At 50.2% G+C, this 22,847-nt stretch overlaps 1 protein-coding gene across 18 annotated transcripts in view; it reads right to left on the bottom strand.

Moving 5' to 3' along the window:
* Positions 1-22,847, bottom strand: part of casz1 (castor zinc finger 1) — a 445,565-nt gene that overhangs the window by 36,632 nt on the left and 386,086 nt on the right. For all 18 annotated transcript variants that reach the window (XM_078238639.1, XM_078238637.1, XM_078238654.1 and 15 more), the window contains 6 exons: positions 16,267-16,399; positions 13,083-13,146; positions 10,430-10,587; positions 9,761-9,883; positions 5,044-5,361; positions 964-1,162 (listed from right to left, as the gene is read on the bottom strand). In XM_078238639.1, the coding sequence (XP_078094765.1) occupies positions 964-1,162; positions 5,044-5,361; positions 9,761-9,883; positions 10,430-10,587; positions 13,083-13,146; positions 16,267-16,399 (995 nt within the window). The remainder of the gene's footprint in view (positions 1-963; positions 1,163-5,043; positions 5,362-9,760; positions 9,884-10,429; positions 10,588-13,082; positions 13,147-16,266; positions 16,400-22,847) is intronic.

Genomic DNA, 22,847 nt, shown 5'->3' with positions numbered 1-22,847 from the left:
TTGGACATTTTTATATCAATCTCACCGACAAATGAGCAGAAATAGACTCTTTCTCTCTGGGAGCAAGAGATGTGGAGCTTTGCTGGATTTGTGTGAAGGAGGGGGCACTGGACACTCTCTCCAACAACTAGCAAGGCTCCACGGCAATATCTCAATATCGCTTTGTTGTTACTCTGGTGTAATGTAAACAGTTGGAAGATCAGTTGGTTTCAAAGCGAGTACTATCAATGAGTCAGGAGTGTGATGGAATATCCTCTACCTGCCTGGGCGAATGCAGCTCCAACACTCAAGAAGCTCAACACCATCCAGGACAAAGCAACCCGTTTGATTGGCGCCCAAACCACCACCTTAAACATTCACTCCCTCCCCTCCCCCAGCGACGCTCAGTAGCAGCTATGTGTACCACCTACAAAAGCTCCTGCAGTAACTCACCAAGGCTCCTTTGACTGCACCTTGCAAACCCATGACCTCGACCATCTGGAAGGACAAGGGCAGCAGACACATGGGAACACCACCACCTGCAAGTTCCCCTCCAAGCCACTCGCCATCCTGTCTGGGAAATATATCGCCATTCCTTCACTGTCGCTGGGTCAAAATCTTGGAACTCTCTCCCTAACAGTGTGGTGGGTGTACCTACACCACATGCGCAATAGTGACTCACCAACACCTTCTCAAGGACAATTTGCCCACATCCCATGGACAAATGAAGAAAAAAGGAATTCAATCAAAAAAGCGAATAGTATAAGTTCTATCCAGAGGTTAGAATGCTTTATAGAGTCACCCAAAATTGGGAATGTCATAATATTTGGTCTGAAATGTTCTGTTAGTCCAATTCTGCCTCTAGAGACCTCTTGTGAGGAGAACTCAGTCCAAAGTATCTTTGATCGAGTCTTAATGGGGAATGGCATCAGGGTGGATAAAGCATACCTGTCTATGAAGAGGTTTATTTTAATGGCAGCTTACCTGATTTGGACAGAGGCACTGCAGAGAGTAATAGGAGAACTGGTCACGCACGTTGACGAGGTTGTTGTTGGGGTTGATGTGGTCTAGACAGTGGGATTCCGCCTTCCCAGACGTTTTACAGACGTATTTGCAATTTCCAAACAGACAGTGGAAGTGGAACTTGTTGGCGTATTTACAATCGGTCGCCAGACAGGGATCGCTAAAGAGAGTAAAAGTCACGGTTAAGAGCTAAAGCCAGAATCTCTGAAACTGGAACTGAAAGACACGTCTGCACCACTGACGGTGTCTGAGCCAATCAGAATGTGAGGCAGCAAAATGCCAGAACGTTAGCCTGGAACTTCAACCAATCTTCACCTGACCCAGAGGAGAATGTTCTGGAATCACACGCAGGCTTGTAAGCTCAGTATGTTGCGAGTACAGTTATCATTCTGGAACAATCTAGAACAACAGGTCAGTGTGAGAGGAGGTAGGTCCAAAACTGAGATGAAGAGAAACGACTTCTCTCAGAGGGTTGTGAATCTGTGGAACTCGCTGCCCTCGAGTGCAGTGTAAGAAGTCTCACAACACCAGGTTAAAACCCAACAGGTTTTTTTGGAATCACAAGCTTTCGGAGCGCTGCTCCTTCATCAGGTGATGTGAGCGACTCACCTGATGAAGGAGCGGCGCTCCGAAAGTTTGTGATTCCAAATAAACCTGTTGGACTTTAACCTGGTGTTGTGAGACTTCTTACTGTGCCCCGCCCCAGTCCAACGCCGGCATCTCCACATCATGGCTACCAGAGCGCAGTGGAAACAGAATCAATCAACAGATTCAAGAAAGAGATGGATTTGTTTCTGATGAAAAGTGGGATAAAGGGCGACGGGGAGCAGGCGGGAAAGTGGAGCTGAGACCAGGATATGATCAGCCATGATCACGCTGTATAGCAGAGTGGGCTCGAGGGGCTGAATTATCTACCCCCACTCCTAATTCCTACATTCCTACACATGTGTATGTGCATCTGGAGTTTGCCACAAATGAAGCTTTGGATTTTGGGCATTAGTTCAGGTTTGATTTACCCCATCCAGAAGCTTTGCTCTTTATTCAGCAGCCCTTGCTGTGAGTTGCAGTGGCTCCGCTGCAGAGCTCCAAAGAGCCAGGTTTACACTCACAACGGGATAGCAGAGAGAACGTTCAAAATAAATAATTACAGCAGTTTGCGTGGGCCATTCGGCCCTTTGAGCCTGTTCCATCGTCCAATACGATCATGGCTGTGACCTTTTACCTCAACTGCACCTTCCCGTACTCTCCCCAAATCCCTTCTTCCCGTAAAAGAAAATGTAGAGTCATAGAAGTTTACAGCACGGGAACAGGTCCTTCGGCCCAACTTGTCCATGCCGTACCAGCCTCTGTCCTGAATACACTCGATAACTGAGCATCCATGACCCGCTGGGCTAGAGAACCCCACAGGCTCACAGTGTTCCGAGTGAAGACATCTCTCCTCACCTCAATCCTACATGTTCAATCCCGAGACTACGCCCCCCACCACACCCCCCTCACACCCCAAATACCCAGCGGGCGTGAGGTGGGGGGGGGGGGGGAGACATCCTCTGAATGGACAACATCTTAAACAAGACCAAGTGCCCATTTGTACAGCTGCTCCGATCCCACGAGATACTCTGATTGCTTTGAAACCCCTCAGAGTTTGGTATTTTATATATCATAATACATACAGTTTTGATGTATGTAATGACAGTTGTAAATTCAAAGTGACACGCTGACATTCACAGCTGCCTCGGATCCTTGTGAAGTGACAGTGATGAATGTATATTATAAACTTTCATGATGTAAAAAAGTTCATGATATCAATCACGTAACCGCAGTGCTATAATGGCTAACTGGGCCGGGTTATACAGACAATAACAGAGACCTGCAAACAGATTACAGGGCCGGTCCAGTCAGCCGGTTCAGTCAGTGACACAAAGTACACACTCTCATTTTACAAGCTTCTGAGCTTGGATTACTGTTCTAACTTTGCTCACGGCCATCTATCATTCGCAACAGGGCACCTCTTTTCGGTCTAACACTCGGAGGAACTTATTTCTGTGATGTCAAGGTTTTATGGCGTCGCTCCGATTGGAAATGCCGAATAAATCAGCCTGGGATTTGGGTGTTTTTTTTTTTCCGTTCGTTATCCAGTTCGGAAGGTGTGAGGTCAGGGACAGGCTCTGCCGAGATGTTCGGGTCATCAGTGCAGCAAAGGCAACAACAACTTATGTTTACAGAGCACCTTGAACTGTCCCAAGGAGCATCACAAAGCAAAATACGACACTGGGCCACAAAAGGAGATATTGGCCACTTTGCCAAAAGCTTGGTCACAGAGAGAGGGCGGAATTTTCTGGCTGTCCTCGCCGGCGGGATTCTCCAGTCCCGCTGCAATGAACGGAGGTTTGGCTGAGTGCCAAATTCACCGCCCTCGCTGGATGAGCCAACAGGGCGTGAAGGGCCTGTGAGATCACACCCAGAGTGTCTTCAAGGTGGAAAGCGAGGTAGAGAGATGGTGAGGGTGTAGGGAGGGAATTTCAGAGCTCGGGGTAACTAAAAGCACAGCTCATCGTGGCAGAACGCTTTTAACCTGGGGGTGCAGAAAGAGGCAAGAATTAGAGGAGTGCAGGTTTCTCAGAGAGTTGTGGGGCTGCAGGAGATCACAGAGATACAGAGGGAAGGTGAAGCCATGGAGGAGTCTGACAACAGGGATGAGAATTTTACAGTTAAGGTATTGCTTGACCAGGAACCAACAGAGATCAGCGAGCACAGGATGTGAGAGAGGGAGAGGGAGAGAGAAAGAGCGTGAGAGACAGAGAGAGTGAGCAAGAGACAGAGAGAGTGAGCAAGAGACAGAGAGAGTGAGCAAGAGACAGAGAGAGTGAGCAAGAGACAGAGAGAGTGAGCAAGAGACAGAGAGAGTGAGCAAGAGACAGAGAGAGTGAGCAAGAGACAGAGAGAGTGAGCAAGAGACAGAGAGAGTGAGCAAGAGACAGAGAGAGTGAGCAAGAGACAGAGAGAGTGAGCAAGCGGGAGACAGAGAGCGGGAGACAGAGAGCGGGAAACAGAGAGAGCGAGACAGAGAGAGCGAGACAGAGAGCGGGAGAGAGAGAGCGAGACAGAGAGAGCGAGACAGAGAGAGCGAGACAGAGAGCGGGAGAGAGAGAGCGAGACAGAGAGAGAGAGCGAGACAGAGAGAGAGAGCGAGACAGAGAGAGAGAGCGAGACAGAGAGAGAGACAGAGAGAGAGACAGAGAGAGAGACAGAGAGAGACAGAGAGAGAGAGACAGAGAGAGAGTGAGAGATAGAGAAGAGAGAGGTACAAACACAGGCAGCTGAGTTTTGGATAACCCCCAGTGGATAGAGTGTGGTGAACAGCCAGTACTGTGCTGGAATGAATGAGTCTGGAGGATCAGAGACGGGAATGAGGGTTTCAGTAGCAGGCAAGGTGAGGCAGGGATAGAGATGGGCAATGTGATCGACACACCAAACAGACTGGTTCTAACTCAGAGAGATTCAAAGCTAGCGAATGGAATTTGCAACAAGGACAGAATACCAGATCATAGAATAGAATCCTAGAATCCCTCCAGAGCAGAGAGAGGCCATTCGGCCCATCGAACCTGCAACAACAATCCCACCCAAGCCCTAGCCCCGTAACCCCATGTATTTTCCCTGACACTGAGGCAATTTATCATGGCCAATCCACCTAACCGGCACACCTTTGGAGTGTGAGGCCGGTGCACCCGGAGGAAACCCACGCAGGCACGGGGAGAATGTGCAAACTCCACACACACAGTGACCCAAGGCCAGAATTGAACCGGGGTCCCTGGCACTGTGGGGCAGCAGTGCTAACCGCTGCGCCACCGTGCCGCCCTGGAAAAGCAGCAAGACTTGGGGAATGCTGCAGAGTGATTCGGCAAGGCCTGCGGATGTCCCAAAGTTACCCTGGATCAAACATTCCCGGTAAGGTTCTGGCTCAGCGATCAGCATGCATTATATATTTCACTGACACACACACAGAGAGAGAGAGAGACAGCTTACACAATATCCCATACTCACTTTTCCTGAAACTGGAGGAAGCCGGGTTTGACCTGAGGCTTGGCATTCTCCAGGGATGTGGTCGCCAGGGAAGATGTCACCAGCGTGGATACGGGGATCTGTGGGATAGAAGCTGCCAGCTGCTTCCAAGCGAGTAGCGTGGGGCTGGAGGTGACGACGGCCGGGTTCGCTGAGGAGACCTGCATGGCTGCGGCCGTAACCATGGCGATGGAAGGGAAGGCTGAGGCACTGGGAGCTCTGATCTCCATGGGGATTGGGGTCGGGAGGGAAAGCTCCGACTTCACTTTCACCACTCCGCCATCGGCCCGAAAGTGGAAACTACGGAAAGCAGAAAGGTTCTGTCAGTTACAGCCGCGGATTTAAGGAGACAGTAAGAAGTCTCACAACACCAGGGTTAAAGGTTAAAGAGACAGGCAACATTGAGGTAACACAGGTCCCAATGGTCACACTGGAACAGAACAGGTCCAACTTGGACCAGATTGGAGCAGACACAAAGAAGTCTGAGAACAGATCTTCTGCATAGTTTGGATAGAAATAGGACCGTTTTCCAAACTTATAGCCTGCTAGTTACTGTGGCTGGTGTCAGGGGCTAGAGGTTTGATTCTCGGAGCCACTGCAGCCCAGGAGGCCATTCAGCCCATCGATTTATTCCCATCTCACCACTCTATCTCCGTAGCCCAGCTAGTTTATTCCCCTCAAAAGCTATCTCCTTTTGAAATCATTGATTAAATCCGTTTCCACGACCCTCACAGACAGTGTGCTCTGGGTCTCGGCCACTTGCTGTCAAAAATAGTTCTTCCTCGGGTCCCCCCCGCACCTCTCATGCCATCAGCTTTCTTTGCCTCGTAAACCTCTCTCAAATCTGCCCTCAATCTCCCCGACCCTGTGAAGAACGATCCTGGTATCTCCAGCCCAGCCTTCGGCTAAAATCCTTCACTCCTGGAACCGTTCCGGGTAAACCTCTGCATCCTCCCAAGGAGCCTCGGGTCATTCCCAACATGCAGCATGATTAACCATCACACGTTGGGATACTTCAGCCGACCATCAGTCCGTTTCATGGCAACTAGAAGCAGGGGGAGGCCATTCGGCCCTTCGAGCCTGCTCCACCATTCATTATGATCATGGCTGATCATCCAACTCAATATCCTGATCCTCTCTTCCCCCTATTATCCCTTGATCCCTTTAGCCCCAAGAGCGATATCTAATTTCTTCTCGAAATCACACAACGTTTTGGCCTCAGCTACTTTCTGCGGTAGGGAATTGGAGAGATGGGTTGGATTTCTCTGGCCGTTCACTCTGGCAGGAATCTCCAGTCCTGCCGGTAGTGCACCCCCGCCCACGGGTTTCCCACCAACATGGGGAGATGTCAATGGGAATTCCCATCGACAGCGGCGAGACCGGAGAATCCCGCCGTGAGCAAACAACGCACCACCTCCTGCCGGCGGGAAACACGCGGCTAGGACGCTGGAGAATCGCGCCCGTGCTGTTGGGTTCACCGCGGTGATGACCCCACACCTCATTTCTGAGATTGAAATCCTGGGCAGCAGCATCACAGTCCTGGAAAAACCCGGGCCGGGGTTTTCCAGCCTCACTCGCCCCGAAACCGGAAAATCCTGCTCAAGGTCAACGGACCTTTCCGTGGTCCTGTTCCTATTTCCGTGGCGGGCGGGACGGTAAAATTTGCTCCACCTACAAAGTGTTGTGAACAAAGCCCAGTCCATCACACAAACCAGCCTCCCATCCATTGACTCTGTCTACACTTCCCGCTGCCTCGGCAAAGCAGCCAGCATAATGTAGGACCCCCCACGCACCCTGGACATTCTCTCTTCCACCTTTTTCCGTCGGGAAAAAGATGCAAAAGTCTGAGGTCACGTACCAACCGACTCAAGCACAGCTTCTTCCCTGCTGCTGTCAGACTTTTGAATGGACCTACCTCGCATTAAGTTGATCTTTCTCTACACCCTAGCTATGGGCCTGATTTTACCATTTTGCGGCTAAGTGTCGAATCTGGGCGTCAAATGGATCCGCGCCTGGAATCCTCTTTCCAGCGCCCACACGCGTTTTGCCGGCTCCGGTCTGATCCGCGCTGTGGGTGGGGCTTAGTGCTGGCGGACCAATCGGAGCTCTGAACCGCGCATGCGCAGTTCGAAAAAAATCTGACAGAGCGGCCCGGGCACGAAAAAAAAAAGCAGAAAGCGGAGTGGCTCTCTGACGGTCACCTTCGGTGGGGAGGAGGGATCGCCCACAGAGTGGCAGCGGACCCCCCTGCCCCCTCCCTCTCCACCGATCGGCCGCAGACTGGCAGCGGCCCCCCTCCCCGACCAGAGAATGATCTGGGTACTCCCCCAAACCCCCTCCCAACCCCCCCCCACACCCAAGCCCCCCCACCCCCAACCCCCCCCATCCCCACACACACCCCCAACCCCCCCCACCACACCCCCACCCCCAGCTCCCCCCCGCCCCCAAACCACAGGATGACCTGGGTCAGAGAGCCGTTGCAGTCTCTGACCCCGCTTTTCGGAAGCTGCAGCGACGACTTCAGACTTTTATTTTGCAGGTCGGTAACAGCGCGGACGCGGATCGGGCCAGAAGACGGTAAAGTGGGATTTGGCGGGAGAGTTGGGCGCGCGGTTCATTAAGTCGATTTAAATGTACGCAAATGCGTCTAAATCGTCGGGCCGCCCCGATCTGCTCGGAATCGGGTGCAGATCGTGGTATAGGCCCGACGCCCAACTTTACCCCGATTTCGCGCCCAATCGGGCCCTATGACTGTAACACGACATTCTGTACTGTCTCGTTTCCTTCTCTATGAACGGTATGCTTTGTCTGTATATCGTGCAAGAAACAATACTTTTCACTGTATGTTAATACATGTGACAATAATAAATCAAATCAAATCACGGGATTCAGAATCATTTGCAATCCTTACAAAAGAACTGGCTGAGATGTGATTTTTTTTCTCTCATCTCAAGCCTGAGTCACATTTATTTATCTAAGTCGCGTTTTCTGTGGGCCCTGTGTCGTTGCCCCTGTAAACAGGGTCTGCTGGCCCGTCCCTGTGGGGGGACGGAGGGGTGGGGGGTGGGGGGGTGGGGTGGGTGTGGGGGCCGAATCCACCCTCCTCCCTCCCCCCAGCTTCCCTCCGAGTGCAAATCGCACAGATTCCTTCAAAGTGCTGCCTCTTGATGTGATGTCATCAAAGTAATTGGACCTTGAATAACCTCTGCATTTTTTTTTTAATCTGCATAAATTATTTAAATAATAAACTGATCTAAATTAGAATCATGCCTGGGTCAAAACAAGGTTATTTGGCACTTCATAAATATAAACAGCATCGGTTTAAAGGGGCTGAGGCTTCAGGTAGGGCGCGCTGCAACACCCTTCACCTCATCGACAGGGAGCAACAAACAATCATACCGTCAGGTCAGGAAAATTCCAATTGAAGAGGAAAGCAACAGGCGCAGCCCGCAGAGGGTCAGAGAACCGGAGGCAGGACAGCTTCTGCCTCTACCCCTCATTCTGCGCACGATGGAAAGCAAAGTCATGTTGAATTGTCGGAACTGTGCTAGATTTTATTCACCTCACGCACACCGAGAGGTCCCCCCCCTTAAAATCCGTGCCAAAAATACACAGGAGTAACTGAGCCTCGTCACCCCCCCTACCCCTCCCCTCGACCCCCCTCACCCCGCCCCACCCCCGTTCACCCCCGCTCGCCCCAGCTCTGCTTCACGGCCAATGGGTGTTGGGGTGGATTTCAGATGCTCCATGTCCAATCCCCTCCGCCCCCCCCCCCCCGCGCCCCCCCCCCCCCCCCCCCCCCCCCCCCCGCCAACCCACCCACCACTCGGCAAGTGTCAACACCCCGGGTCGATGCTGAACTCAGTCCCTGCTGAATGTGCCCATCAGATACGGTGGAACTCCTTCTGTTTGTGTTACATCCACTCCCACCCTTCCCTTCCCCATCCCCTCCCCTCTCCACTCCCTCCCCACCCGCTATCTACCCCCTCCCCCTTCCCACCCATCGTCATCCCCTCCCCTTCCCACTCCTCCCCTCCCCTCCTCACCCTTCCCTAAATCTCCCCCCCCCACCCCTCCCTGACCACCCCCGCCCCCCTCCCCACCACACCCCCTCCCCTCCCCACCCCTCCCCGACCACTCCCACCCCCTTCCACCTTCCCTAAATCTCCCCTCCCCACCCCTCCCCGACCACTCCCACCCCCTCCCCCTCCCCACCACACCCCCTCCCCTCCCCACCCCTCCCCGACCACTCCCACCCCCTTCCCCAAATCTCCCCTCCCCACCCCTCCCCGACCACTCCCACCCCCTCCCCCTCCCCACCGCACCCCCTCCCCTCCCCACCCCTCCCCGACCACTCCCACCCCCCTCCCCCTTCCCTAAATCTCCCCTCCCCACCCCTCCCCGACCACCCCCACCCCCCTCCCCAGCCCCCTCCCCACCCTTCCCTGGGATTTACTTCCAGTCCAAGCTGACTGACTCGATCAGGAGGTTTGGATGCAGCTTCCTGTCAATGAGACCCAGTTTGCAGCGAGTCGCAGGTGGACAGAATTGGGACTTTCCAAGCCCGTCACACAGTGCAGTGGATCAGTGGCTCCTCGCTTTGTACCAATGGGGAATTATTATATTTTCTCTGACAATAAGCGCTGATGTGTTGGATGGTCATTGTTCGGCCGCTGATTTGGTGGATTTGGACCCTTACTTGGCGTGTTTGATGGCTCCATCCAAGGTGCTGAAGAGGGCTCCACAGTCTTCCACTACACAATGGAAATGGGTTTTATGCAGAAAATCACACTGGCTCTCACAGTAATCTTCCGTGCTAAATCTGAGGATGGAAGATAGAAAATTGTGAGCAAACCAGCAAGACAGGCCCCACATCCAGCATCAGCGGAAACTTTATATCCATCACTGGTGTAAATGAACAGCTCAAGAGTCTGTCATAAACTCACACTCATAAAGTCATAGAGGTTTACAGCATGGAAACAGGCCCTTCGGCCCAACTTGTCCATGCCGCCCAGTTTTTACCACTAAGCTAATCCCAATTGCCTGCGTTTGGCCCATATCCCTCTATACCCATCTTACCCATGTAACTGTCTAAACGCTTTTTAAAAGGCAAATTGTACCCGCCTCTACTACCACCTCTGGCAGCTCGTTCCGGACACTCACCACAATTGCCCCTCTAGACCCTTTTGTATCTCTCCCCTCTCACCTTAAACCTATGCCCTCTAGTTTTAGGCTCCCCTACCTTTGGGAAAAGATATTGACTATCTACCTCATCTATGCCCCTCATTATTTTATAGACCTCTATAAGAAGCCTTCTGCGCTCCAGGGAAAAAAGTCCCAATCAAGTGAAACTAGTTCACGGTCGTACCTCCGCAGGTATTTTTCCCAGAATTCAGTCCGTTTCTCCGGTCTCTGTGGATTCAAAGCTTTATTCATGTAGGAGGCCTGTTCTGTATCGGACTGTCCACAATCTGGTTCTGTCTTCAGGTTTAGCAAGCTGCTGAGTCCACTGCCGCTTTGGGACATCTACCGAGAGAAACACAAGAGCTTACAGCAAATCAGCAAGTGTCCAATTCCACAGTGTGATGATGCTCTTTGTGGGAGAGTCGAGGACCAGAGGGCATGACCTCAGAGTGAGGGGGTCACCCACTGAAGACAGCGATGAGGAGGAATTTCTTCTCTCGGGGGGGAAGGGAATCTGTGGAAGGTTTTACCGCAGAGGGCCGTGGAGGCTGGGCCGTTCAGTGTTTCAAAGCTGAGATAGACAGATTTTTAATCAGCAAGGAAATCGAGGATTATTTGTTTCTTCAGACGGAACTCTTCAAAATGCAGTTAACAAAAATACAACGAAACTTACTCCAACTTATAAATCAAAGAAAGAGTTTAATAAAGAGACATCATTACTCCAAGCTTGGGCCCTCGCCCTGGCCTACTTACTCCAAGCTCCCCACCATTCCACATAGTTCCTTATTTGTAGTGGATCAGCTGGTCAGCTGACTCTGTAATTGGTTCCATGGTTTACTGGGTCAGCTGACCCTTAAAGCTTGTTCCCATTGGTCACATTACATCCAATACAAAGTTGTCACTGGTTACATTCGAACATTATGGGGATAAGGCGGGAAAGTGGAGTTGAGGATCACATCAGATCAGCCATGATCTCATTGAGTGGTGGAGCAGACTCGATGGGCCGAATGGCCTGCCTCTGCTCCTACGTCTTATGGTCTTATGGTGTGAGTGTGCTTAATGAGCACTTTGGTGGGTGCCCTCTATCACTCCACTGTCAAGGTGGAACACCCGGTGAGTTGCTGTCCATGGCTTGGTGGTGAATGAGTTAAGTCAGTCCCCTTCTTCAGCTTGACCCAGTTAACCCGGTGAGGCGGGCCTAGCATTGGCTTTCCTGCCCGTGGCTCCATTGTCAGCAGCTGGGCCTTCGCAAGATGTCCAGAGCAACAACTACCAATACTCGTGTTTATATAGCGCCTGGAACGTAATCAAACATCTCACCATGGTTCACCGGAGTATTAACAAGTGAAATGATGTGGAAATGCCGGCGTTGGACTGGGGTGGGCACAGTAAGAAGTCTCACAACATCAGGTTAAAGTCCAACAGGTTTATTTGGAATCACGAGCTTTCAGAGCGCTGCTCCTTCACCAGGTGAGAGAAGGACAATGAAGGGGCAGCGCTCCGAAAGCTCGTGCTACCAAATAAACCTGTTGGATTTTGACCTGGTGGTACAAGTAAAATGTGCCATGGAGTCACTGAAGGTGACACTCCAGCAGGAGGTCACACAGCTGGCTTTTCAGGAGAACGTTAAAGAAGGAAAAGAGAGACGGAGAGGTTTCGAGAGGGATTTCCCAAGCTGAGGGCTCTCCGGCAGCTGAAGCATAGAATAGAAACCATAGAATCCCTACAGTGCAGAAGGAGGCCCATCAAGTCTGCACCAACCAATCCCACCTCGGCCCTATCCCCGTAACCCCACGTATTTACCCGCTAATCCCATTAACCTACGCATTTTGGGACACTAATAGGCAATTTAGCATGGCCAATAAACCTAACCCGCACATCTTTGGACTGTGGGAGGAAACCGGAGCATCCGGAGGAAACCCACGCAGACACGGGGAGAATGTGCAAACTCCGCACAGACAATGGCCCGAGGCCGGAATCGAACCTGGGTCCCTGGCGCTGTGAGGCAACAATGCTAACCACTGTGGCACCGTGCCGACCTGATGGCACGATTGCCAATGGCGGGACAACTGGAAATGAGGGAAGCTCAGGAGGGTTGGAATTGAAAGAGTGGCGATTTCTCCGAGGGATGATTACTGGGAGGCGTCAGGCCGTGGAAGGAGGTTTGGAAAGAAGGGTGGGAATTTTACAATCAGGACAGTGCTAGACTGGGAGATATGGAGGGCAGTGAGCACAGGGGTGAGAGGGTGACGAGACTTGGGGCGGGATTTTACGGCCTTGCTCGTCCAAAAACCATAAAATCGCATCCGAGGTCAACGACCCTTTCCATTGTCCGCCCCTCGCCCGCTCCGATTCCCGTGGCGGGCGGGATGGTAACATTCTATTGTTGGTGTGCATTCAGACAGGGGTAGCAGGGTGTTGGCGGACCTCGGGTTTATGAAGGGAGTACGTCACAGGGCGGTGTAAAGGCTTATGAACTGATAATGCTTTTAAAAGATATTAGCAAAAAAAACCCCCCACCCCGAACAAGCAGCTGAAACGTAGCCCCTGAACCATCTTCTGCAGCTGTTAAATACGCCCTGCTTCCAAACCCACTGCACAGTGCAATATGGCAGCTTACTCCACTGAGTATTTTCCACTTCATTTAATTACGTTAATTGATACGTGGAAGATGAGTTGAAGTGTGCTACACATGATCGATTGTTTTAAAATGTGAACGCTTTTGACACCACAGACTCAGAACCTGCCGTCGGAATAACTCGAGTCTCAAGGACTAGCCTACCTTAGAATGCTGTTCTTTTGTCTCTGGGGGGTAAACGGTGAGGGGTAACTCTTACCTTATTGAGGAAGGAGGATAACAGAGATGTCTGCCCCGACTCCACATGTCCATTGGATTCAGCACTGCAGGAAAAAAGAACGCGCCTTTAGTTTGACTTGCCCAGAGCTGCTGCGTGTTGCAATGGGGGTAAGGCTATGGCACCGTTATCCCAGGGTTAAAGTTCAAGACACCAGCCACGGTCCGCTTGACCCCCGAACCTAAACTCTCCATTCATTTAATAGCTTCCAATCGACAGCGAGGGATCTTGCTGGGATCTGTGTGAAGGAGCTGCCCTGTCAAAGTGACATTGTCATCTGGCGAGGGCAATTGGGACTGGGTAACGGATTGTGACACCTTGCCAGTGATACCCTCACCCCGTGGACAAGTAGAGAAAAAAATCAAATGTGTGCAAGGAGCAGCAAGCACACAGCTTGGAGGCGACACACGCACACCGGGTGCAATTTTCCTGTCCCGTCCGCCATGGGAATTGTGGCAGGTGGGTTGGGGGGGGGGGGGGGGGGCGGGGGGGGGGATTATGCAAAGGACTGTTGACCTCAGGTGGGATTTTCCAGTCTTGGGGCGAGTGCGGCTGGAAAACTCCACCCAAAATCCTTACAGGACTTTCAGTCGGCACGGTGGCACAGTGTGGTTAGCACTGCTGCCTCACAGCGCCAGGGACCCGGGTTCGATTCCCGGCTTGGGTCACTGTCTGTGTGGAGTCTGCACGTTCTCCCCGTGTCTGCGCGGGTTTCCTCCGGGTTCTCCGGTTTCCTCCCACAGTCTGAAAGATGTGCCTTATTGGCCGTGCTAAATTCTCCCTCAGTGTACCCGAACAGGCGCCGGAGTGTGGCGACTAAGGGATTTTCACAGTAACTTCATTGCAGTGTTAATGTAAGCCTTACATGTGACACTAATAAATAAACTTTACAGTGTCGACTAACAATTAAATGTTTGCTTATTTAGGATGACCTTTAGATATTTCGTTGCCTAGTAGTTGGTTCACCATAATCAGCTGGCCTCCATGAGAAACAAATTAACTAGCTTAATCAAGTTAACTAGTTGAACAAAATGGCCTTTTCCCATATTTCAAAATATCTCAGGGTCCCTCCATATGAGGTGCCTCATCCACAACTGGGAGATTATAGAATCCCTACAGTGCAGAAGAGGCCATTCTGCCCATCGAGTCTGCATTGATTCTCCAACAGAGCATCTTTACCAGGCCCTATCCCTCTAACCCCAGAGCTGCTCTGATGAAGAAACGTTGGCTCTATCCTCTCTCCACAGATGCTGTCAGGCCTGCTGAGATTTTGCAGCATTTTCTGTTTTGGTTGAAATAGAGTTTGGTGAGGTGACACGACACCCCACTACAGAGCTCAGGGTAATACTAAACCCCTCGCGGTGGGGCTACGGTTACAGAGAGTACTCAGGTTTCCCAGGACAGAATGAGTTATATTTTCTTTCTTTATTCTTTCATGGAATCTGGACGTCACTGGCTGGGCCAGCATTTGTTGTCCATCCTTAATTGCCCCTTGAACTGAGTGGTTCGCTGGGCCATTTCAGAGGGCAGTTAAGAGTCAACCACATTGCAGTGCCTCTGGAGTCACATGTAGGCCAGACCAGGTAAGGATGGCAGATTTCCTTCCCTAAAGGACATTAGTGAACCAGATGGGTTTTTCCGACAATCGATGATAGTTCATGGGCTGGGATTTTCCAGACACGTCGGGATGGGGATCACCGTTGGAGATTCCGGTGGCCCAGTCAAAAGTCCACTCACTTTCAGCAGGATTGGTTGATCCAGCAGTGGGTGGGACCAGAAAATCTTGCCCACGGCCACCATTACCGAGACTTACTTTATATTCCAGCTTTATTCTCTGAATTTAGATTCCCCAGTTGCCGTGGTGGGATTTGAACCTGTGTCCCCAGAGCTTTGGCCTGGGCCTCTGGATTCACAGTCCAATCTCTAACCCAACGTCTCCCACTTCCACCAGGGAACGGTATTGATGCTTGGATTCATTGAGTCATAGATGTTTACAGCATGGAAACAGGCCCTTCGGTCCAACTTGTCCATGCCGCTCTTTTTTTAAACCCCTAAGCGAGTCCCAATTGCCCGCATTAGGCCCATATCCCTCTATACCCATCTTACCCGTGTAACTGTCTAAATGCTTTTTAAAAGTCAAAATTGTACCCGCCTCTACTACTGCCTCTGGCAGCTTGTTCCAGACACTCACCACCCTCTGTGTGAAAAATTGCCCCTCTGGACACTTTTGTATCTCTCCCCTCTTACCTTAAACCTATGCCCTCTAGTTTTAGACTCCCCTACCTTTGGGAAAAGATATTGACTATCTAGCTGATCTGTGCCCCTCATTATTTTATAGATCTCTATAAGATCACCCCTCAGCCTCCTACGCTCCAGAGAAAAAAGTCCCAGTCTATCCACTCAGCTGAATAAACAGATGGAAACGTTCTGTGGCATTGGGATGAACAGCAATGTAGTGTTGGGGGAGGTGGTCTTTGATCTGGGGGGGGGGGGGGGGGGGTAACCAGTTGATTATGCTGCTTGTTTGACTTTTGATTGAAAGTATTTAATTTTTAACTGTTCTCTTTGTCTTTCTTTACTTTTTTTCCCCCCCCTCACTCTTTCCCCATATTTTGTCCACCTTTCCTTACCTTTTCTCCCCCTTTGCATACCCTTTCCCCCTTTTTCTCAATTTTACCTCTCTCCCACCCATCTCCCCTCTCCCCCCACATCTTCATCTGTTACAGTTTACCCTCTGATTTCAGCTTCTCTGCCGTTTGGCCATTCACACCTTCTATTCTCTCTATGGGCTGCCATTAGCAGCCTTTCCCCTGGTTTCTGTGGCTATGACTCATCTTTCATTCCCTCCCCCTGCAGTATAAATATCTCCCATTTCCTGTGCCTTTTAGCTTTGACAACAGATCACCTGGACTCGAAACTCTTTTCTCTCCTTACAGATGCTGCCCAGACCTGCTGAGATCTTCCAGCGTTTTCTCTTTTGGTTTCAGATTCCAGCAGCAATTTCCTTTTATTATTTAGATGGTACCACACCGTTGGGTTCAGAGGTTGTAAGCATGGCAGGACGCAATCGCAGCGCTTGTGGCCTCTTTGGGTTGGTGCCCTCACTCTGCCCGAGACTGAAGTAACCCATCCACTTGGAGGCTGGCACGTCCCGCGACTTACTTACCCATGCTCCTTCAAGCTGAGATCAAGGCTCTGGTCCTGCATTGAGTCCTGGGGTTGGGTCTTGACGCCGTCACTTGGCTCTTGCTTGAGTGCAACCAGATTGAACTGGTTTGCCTGCGTTTCCTGCTCACTTCCTGTCACAAAATGTGCCAGAAAAAAAACAAGTCATTGTCGGCCCCCGCTGACGAGATCAGTTCTGACTTTCGTTCAGTGATGGAACAAGTGGAGTGATAATTATTGCCAAATTATGTCAAGCCACTGGGACTTTCGGAACATTGAAACATTGGTTGAGGGGGGGAAAGGAGAACGAGGCGAAAAAGCTTCATTTTATCAGCTGCAGTTGTCATAACCGATTTGCAGTCCTGCCTCTTAACCATTCATTAAATATCATGTTAATGTTGAGGTACTCTGGCAGATTCAGACTGGTCGACAACCTTCCTCTCCTTTTAGGAGGCCTACGTTTCCATGGAAACGCTGCAGCCTCGCACTGAGCATGCCCGGTCAGAGCATCTCCCGTCTGTGCCAGATCAAACTTGACAGCCAATCAGATCGGTTCAAACAGGCTGACCCTCCCTGCCACCACCACCACCCCCCCACCCTCCCCCTCTACCCCCACCACCCAAAACCCCCTCCCTCCCAACAAATCGCATTTCGGTACTCGGATAGGCCGCATGCACGGGAATAAATCCGCTGCTGACAGAATCGCCTGCACCCAGCCTCCTCAGGAATACCCAAGTGACTGAAATATTAATTTGCCCTCAGGCAAAAGATATATATTTTTAAAAAAATACTGTCCTATTTCTCAAGACGGCTGGTTTGAAGTGAAAGAAAGCGTAACATGTTCAGTGACCTCCCCCCCCCCCCCCCCACCCCTCCTCCGCCCCTTTATTTCTTGACAAAAGTTGCAGCAACTAAACTCCCACGAGGAACTTCCAAACTTTCCGACTCAAGCATTCCTGCTATTCCTGGAAGTGCTCCACAGGATGTCACGGATGCTGAAGGTTTAATTCTTTCAGCCGAAATTCCTGGGAGCGCCACAATGACACCTCAAACAGCACAGGGCAGGAATTCCATCCAGGGGATGCTGAGAGTTTTCGTTAACCTGTCCAATCTTAGGGCCAGGGTCAATGTTCGCTCTTTTTAACCTTCCCTCTTATTATCTAAACATCACCCACGTAAGGAGGATACAACAGGATAGAGATAGATTGGAAACTTGGGCACAGAAATGGCCGATGGAGTTTAATTGGACAAATGCCAGGTGATGCATTTTGGAGGATCAAATTTAGGTGTGAATTATACTGTAAATAGCAGAACCTTTAGGAACATTAACATACAGAGGGATCTGGGCGTGCAGGTCCACAGTTCCCTAAAAGTGGCAACACAGGTGGCCAAGGTGATTAAGAAGGCATATGACATGCTTGCCTTCATCAGCAAGGGCATTGAGTACAAGAGTTGGGAAATCATGTTGCAGCTATATAAAATCTCGGTTAGGCCACATTTGGAGTATTGCGTGCAGTTCTGGTCACCACACTACCAGAAGGCCATGGAAGCTTTGGAGAGACAGGATGCTGCCTGGCCTCGAGGGCATTGGCTATGAGGAGAGTTTGAATAAACTAGGATTGTTTTCACTGGAAAAACAGAGGCTGAAGGGAGACCTGATCAAGGTCTACAAAATTATGAGAGGCACAGACAGGGTGGATAATCAGAGGCTTTTTCCCAGGGTGGAAGTGTCAGTTGCAAGGGGGCACAGGTTCAAGGTGAGAAGGGGAAAGTTTAAGGGAGATGTGCGGGAGAAGATTTTCACGCAGAGAGTGGTGGGTGCCTGGAACACGCTGCCAGAGGAGGGGTGGAAGCAGGCGCATTAGCAACATTTAAGAGGCATCTGGATGGGTCCATGAATAGGGAGGGAATAGAGGGATGCAGACCGAGTCAGGGCAGAAGTTTTTTTAGTTTAGTTCGGGCATCATGATCGGCACAGGCTTGGAGGGCCGAAGGGCCTGTTCCTGTGCTGTACTTTGTCCTTTGTAATAAAATAGGCCCCTCCCCCTTTCTTTTAGAAAACTAACTAGTTCATAAATAGGAATTGGTTGTAAATTTGAGAGTAAAAGGTAAAAAGGTTGAGGAAAGTAGAAAGGACACTCCACATTGCTGTGATGTGTGCACAGTTTAACTCCCATGCAGAATGATACTCTTTGAAGGAGGGAGGGTCTGTACCCTGCAGGGTTTCACCATGACCACCCCACAATACACCCTGCTTATTACCATGGTGATGCCAGTTATACTGTACCGCCAAACTCAGGCTGCTCAGTAAAGCTGAAACCAATGCAACCCCAGCCTGTCTCCCATATTGAGCCCTCCATAAGCTTGGAGTTGTCCAAAACGCAGCTATCCATTTCCTAACTCACTCCAAGCACCAATCCTCCATCATCCTCCTGTTCACTGACCTAACTGGCTTCCAGTCAACTGACATCTTGATTTCCAAATCTTCATCCTTGCATTCAAACCCCTCCCATCTCCATAATCTCCTCCAACCCCACAATCCGGCAGGATCCCCGCGCTCCGCAAATTCTGGTCTTTTCAGCATTTCCGATGTTACTCCACAATTATCGGCCTGGCTTCGGCTGCCTGGACCCTAAGCTCTGGAATTCCCCCCCTAAACCTCTCTGCCTCTTGTCTGCGCTTTCACCCTTTAAGACACTTCTTAAAAGCTACCTCCTTGACCAGGTTTGTGGTCATCTTATGTGACTGAGTGTCTTGTTTTCATAGAATTATAGAATCCCTACAGTGCAGAAGGAGGCCATTTGGCCCATTGAGTCTGCACCAACTCTCCAACTGTGCATCTTACCCAGGCCCACCCCACCCAGCCTTACCCCTCAACCCCACGTATTTACCCACACATTTTGGGACACTAAGGGGCAATTTAGCACGGCCAATCCACCAAACCTGCACATGTTTGCTCTATAGAATTCCTGTGATGAATCTTGGCGTGTTTTATTAACGGCGTTCTATAAATATCAGTTGTTGAAAACGTCAGCCTGACCTATCGGGGGTGATTTTAATCCCATCCCATCAAAGAATCAAAGGGATTGGGTTCAATACTACTTTGGAGTCAAGGGAACATTATTAGACAGCATTAAAAACCTGGCATTCCACCTGACTCCCGCCTGGGCGTCACGTAGACTGGGTTAGATCCACAATCTGTCAAACCTTGGCTGGGCCGTTGGTGAAGGATAGGACGACAAAGCCTTGTTTTCATTAGCCAGAACTGCAGGCCACTGTTTAAAAATAAGCAGTGGCCCATTTAGGACAGAGATGAGGAGAGTTTTTTTTCCTCAGAGGGTGGTGAGTCTCTGGAACTTTCTTTCTCTAAAGGCAGCGGAAGCAGAGTCCTGGAATACTTTTAGGGCAGAGCTCGATTACCAAAGAGTTTATCGGGGGGTAGATGGGAGGTTACAATCAGATAAGCCATGATCTTGGGTGGCACGGTGGCACAGTGGTTAGCACTGCTGCTTCAGAGTGCCAGGGACCGGGGTTCAATTCCTGGCTTGGGTCTCTGTCTGTGTGGAGTTTGCAAGTTCTCCCCGTGTCTGCGTGGGTTTCCTCCGGGTGCTCTGGTTTCCTCCCACAGTCCAAAGATGTGTGGGTTAGGTTGATTGGCCATGCTAAATTGCCCCTTAGTGTCCCGGGATGCATTGGTTAGAGGGATTAGCGGAGTAAATGTGTGGGGTGACGGGGATAGGGCCTGGGTGGGATTGTGGTCGGTGCAGACTCGATGGGCCGAATGGCCTCCTTCTGCACTGTGGGGATTCTATGATTCTATGATCTTACTGAATAGCAAAGCAGGCCTGAGGGGCCGAGTGGCCTTACTCCGACTCCTAATTGATATATTTGTATGTTCCCTTTGAATACATCTGAGGTCACGTATCAACCAACTCAAGAACAGCTTCTTCCTTGGAGAGACGTAGGATGAAAGGAGACCTAATAGATGTATATAAGATGTTGAGAGGCATAGATCGGGTGGACTCTCAGAGCCTTTTTCCCAGGGTGGAAATGGCTGCTACAAGAGGACACAGGTTTAAGGTGCTGGGGGGTAGGTACAGGGGAAATGTTAGGGGTAAGTTTTTCACACAGAGGGTGGTGGGCGAGTGGAATCGGCTGCCGTCAGTGGTGGTGGAGGCAAACTCAATAGGGCCTTTTAAGAGACTCCTGGATGAGTACATGGGACTTAATAGGATGGAGGGTTATAGGTAGACCTAAAAGGTAGGGATGTGTTTGGCACAACTTGTGGGGCCGAAGGGCCTGTTTTGTGCTGTAGTTTTCTATGTTTCTATGTTTCCCTGCTGGTGTCAGACTTTTGAATGGACCTACCTCGCATTAAGTTGATCTTTCTCTACACCCTAGCTATGACTGTAACACTACATTCTGCACTCTCCCCTTTCCTTCTCTATGAACGGTATGCTTTGTCTGTATAGCGCGCAAGAAACAATATTTTTCACTGTGTACTAATACATGCGACAATAATAAATCAAATCAAAAATTTAAAGGTACCCGTACACTTCAACGAATAATCTGAGCACCACAATATAAAATGTTAGCCGGGATGTTGTTTACAAGCTTTTATTTAGAGAGAGCCACATTGCAAACACTGCGCTGCCCAATAAAAACCACCTCTTCAGCCTGCCGGGACTGGAAGGTTTGAATTATAAGGAGAGGCTGGATAGGCTGGGGCTTTTTTCCCTGGAGCGTCGGAGGATGATGGGCGACCTTATAGAGGTTTATAAAATCATGAGGGGCATAGCCAAGGTGGAAAGGTCTTTTCCCCAGGGATAGGGGAGCCCAAAACTAGAAACCATAGGTTTAAGGTGAGAGGGGAAAGATTTAAAAGGGAACTGAGGGGCAACTTTTTCACACAGAGGGTGGTGCGTGTATGGAATGAGCTGCCAGAGGAGGTGGTAGAGGCGGGTACAATGACAACATTGTAAACACATTTGGACAGGTACATGGATGGGAAAGGTTTAGAGGGATATGGGCCAAACGCAGGCAAATGGGACTAGTTCAGTTTAGGAAACCTGGTCGGCATGGACGAGTTGGGCCGAAGGGCCTGTTTCCGTGCTGGATATCTCTATGACTCTGTCAACTCAAAATGCTTCCACTGGAATAGCGGGAATATCACTGGCTGAGTTTTAGGTGGGTCACATAAATAGGAACATTTAACTGAGAGTGGCTATCTCCTGTTTCTCCCTCTTTAACTCAACATAATTACTGAACTTTAAACAATTGCAGGATGGAGAAGTCAGCAGTTATTTATTCAGGATCCCCAACCGTTCCCGGGAACTTGTTTTGTAAAATAAAATTCTCTGGGGCTTTTTTTTCCCCCAGAATTAGGAGGAGGAGGAGGCTACTCGGTCCTTCCAGCCTGTAGCACCATTCAGTAAGGTGATTGGCTGATAGGGTTTTCTCTTTCTGAAAGTAGGCCGGAGGCAGAGAAAGCTCCACGATCCTTCATTCACACCTCGGTTTATCACACCCTCTGGGGCCTGAACTGTTGATTAGATTTTGAAGTGTTATCACATTTCAGGAAGATACAGACTTGCTCTACAATTGGTAAATCAGCGAAAAAAAGGAATCCAAGAATTGGACTCGAAATGTAAAGTCAAAGAAACTCATATTAACCTGAGCAGATATCGGAATGTTTAGTGGGGAAGAGTGGGGAAGAGTGGGGAGTTCACCAAAATGATCTTCCCCCATTGAGAACAAAATAATAAAGTTTTTACTTCCAAATGGAATTGAAAGGACAATACATCTACCTTCAGCGCTACATAATTAATAAACCCAACATTCCTGGAGGGAGGATTGAGGTCTGGTGATGGTTTTAAAGCAGTGGTCCCCACGGTCCAGGGGCCACAGGCGGCCCATGAGACATTGGGTTGATTGTTACCCACGCACATCCCGCCGATTTCCGCCTCCGCCGTTTTTGTTCCTATCGGTCTGGCTGAAGTGATTCGCACGTAAAGCAAGGGCAAGTGAAGTGAGGTGCGTGAAGTGGGGCGGCACGGTGGCACAGTGGTTGGCGCTGCTGCCTCACAGCGCCAGGGACCAGCTTGGGCCACTGTCTGTGCAGAGTCTGCACGTTCTCCCCGTGTCTGCGTGGGTTTCCTCCAGGTGCTCCGGTTTGCTCCCACAGACGTGCTGGTTAGGGTGCATTGGCTGTGCTAAATTCTCCCTCAGTGTACCCAAACAGGCGCCGGAGTGTGGCGACTAGGGGATTTTCACAGTAACTTCATTGCAGTGTTAATGTAAGCCTACTTGTGACACTAATAAATAAACTTTAGTTTACTTTTGCCGATTGCTCACAACACTGACTGTGAGAGCCATGCACTCCCTCTGTGTCCAAAGTGTCAATATTTCTTTTGTTTTTACCGTGTGAAGTTGATGAGAGTTCTATTAATGTATGAATGATTCAGCATTTTCTATAACTCACTATGAAATATTCGGCGTGTATTTAATCTTATTCACAAGGTCATGGTTAGTGACCAAGCCCGATTTCAATTCTGTGGCCCACTGAGATGAGAGAGGGCCTCT

The sequence above is a fragment of the Mustelus asterias genome, chromosome 22 (assembly GCF_964213995.1).
Source record: "Mustelus asterias chromosome 22, sMusAst1.hap1.1, whole genome shotgun sequence".
Taxonomy (NCBI): Eukaryota; Metazoa; Chordata; class Chondrichthyes; order Carcharhiniformes; family Triakidae; genus Mustelus; species Mustelus asterias.
This window is presented reverse-complemented; position numbering and strand designations above follow the sequence as displayed.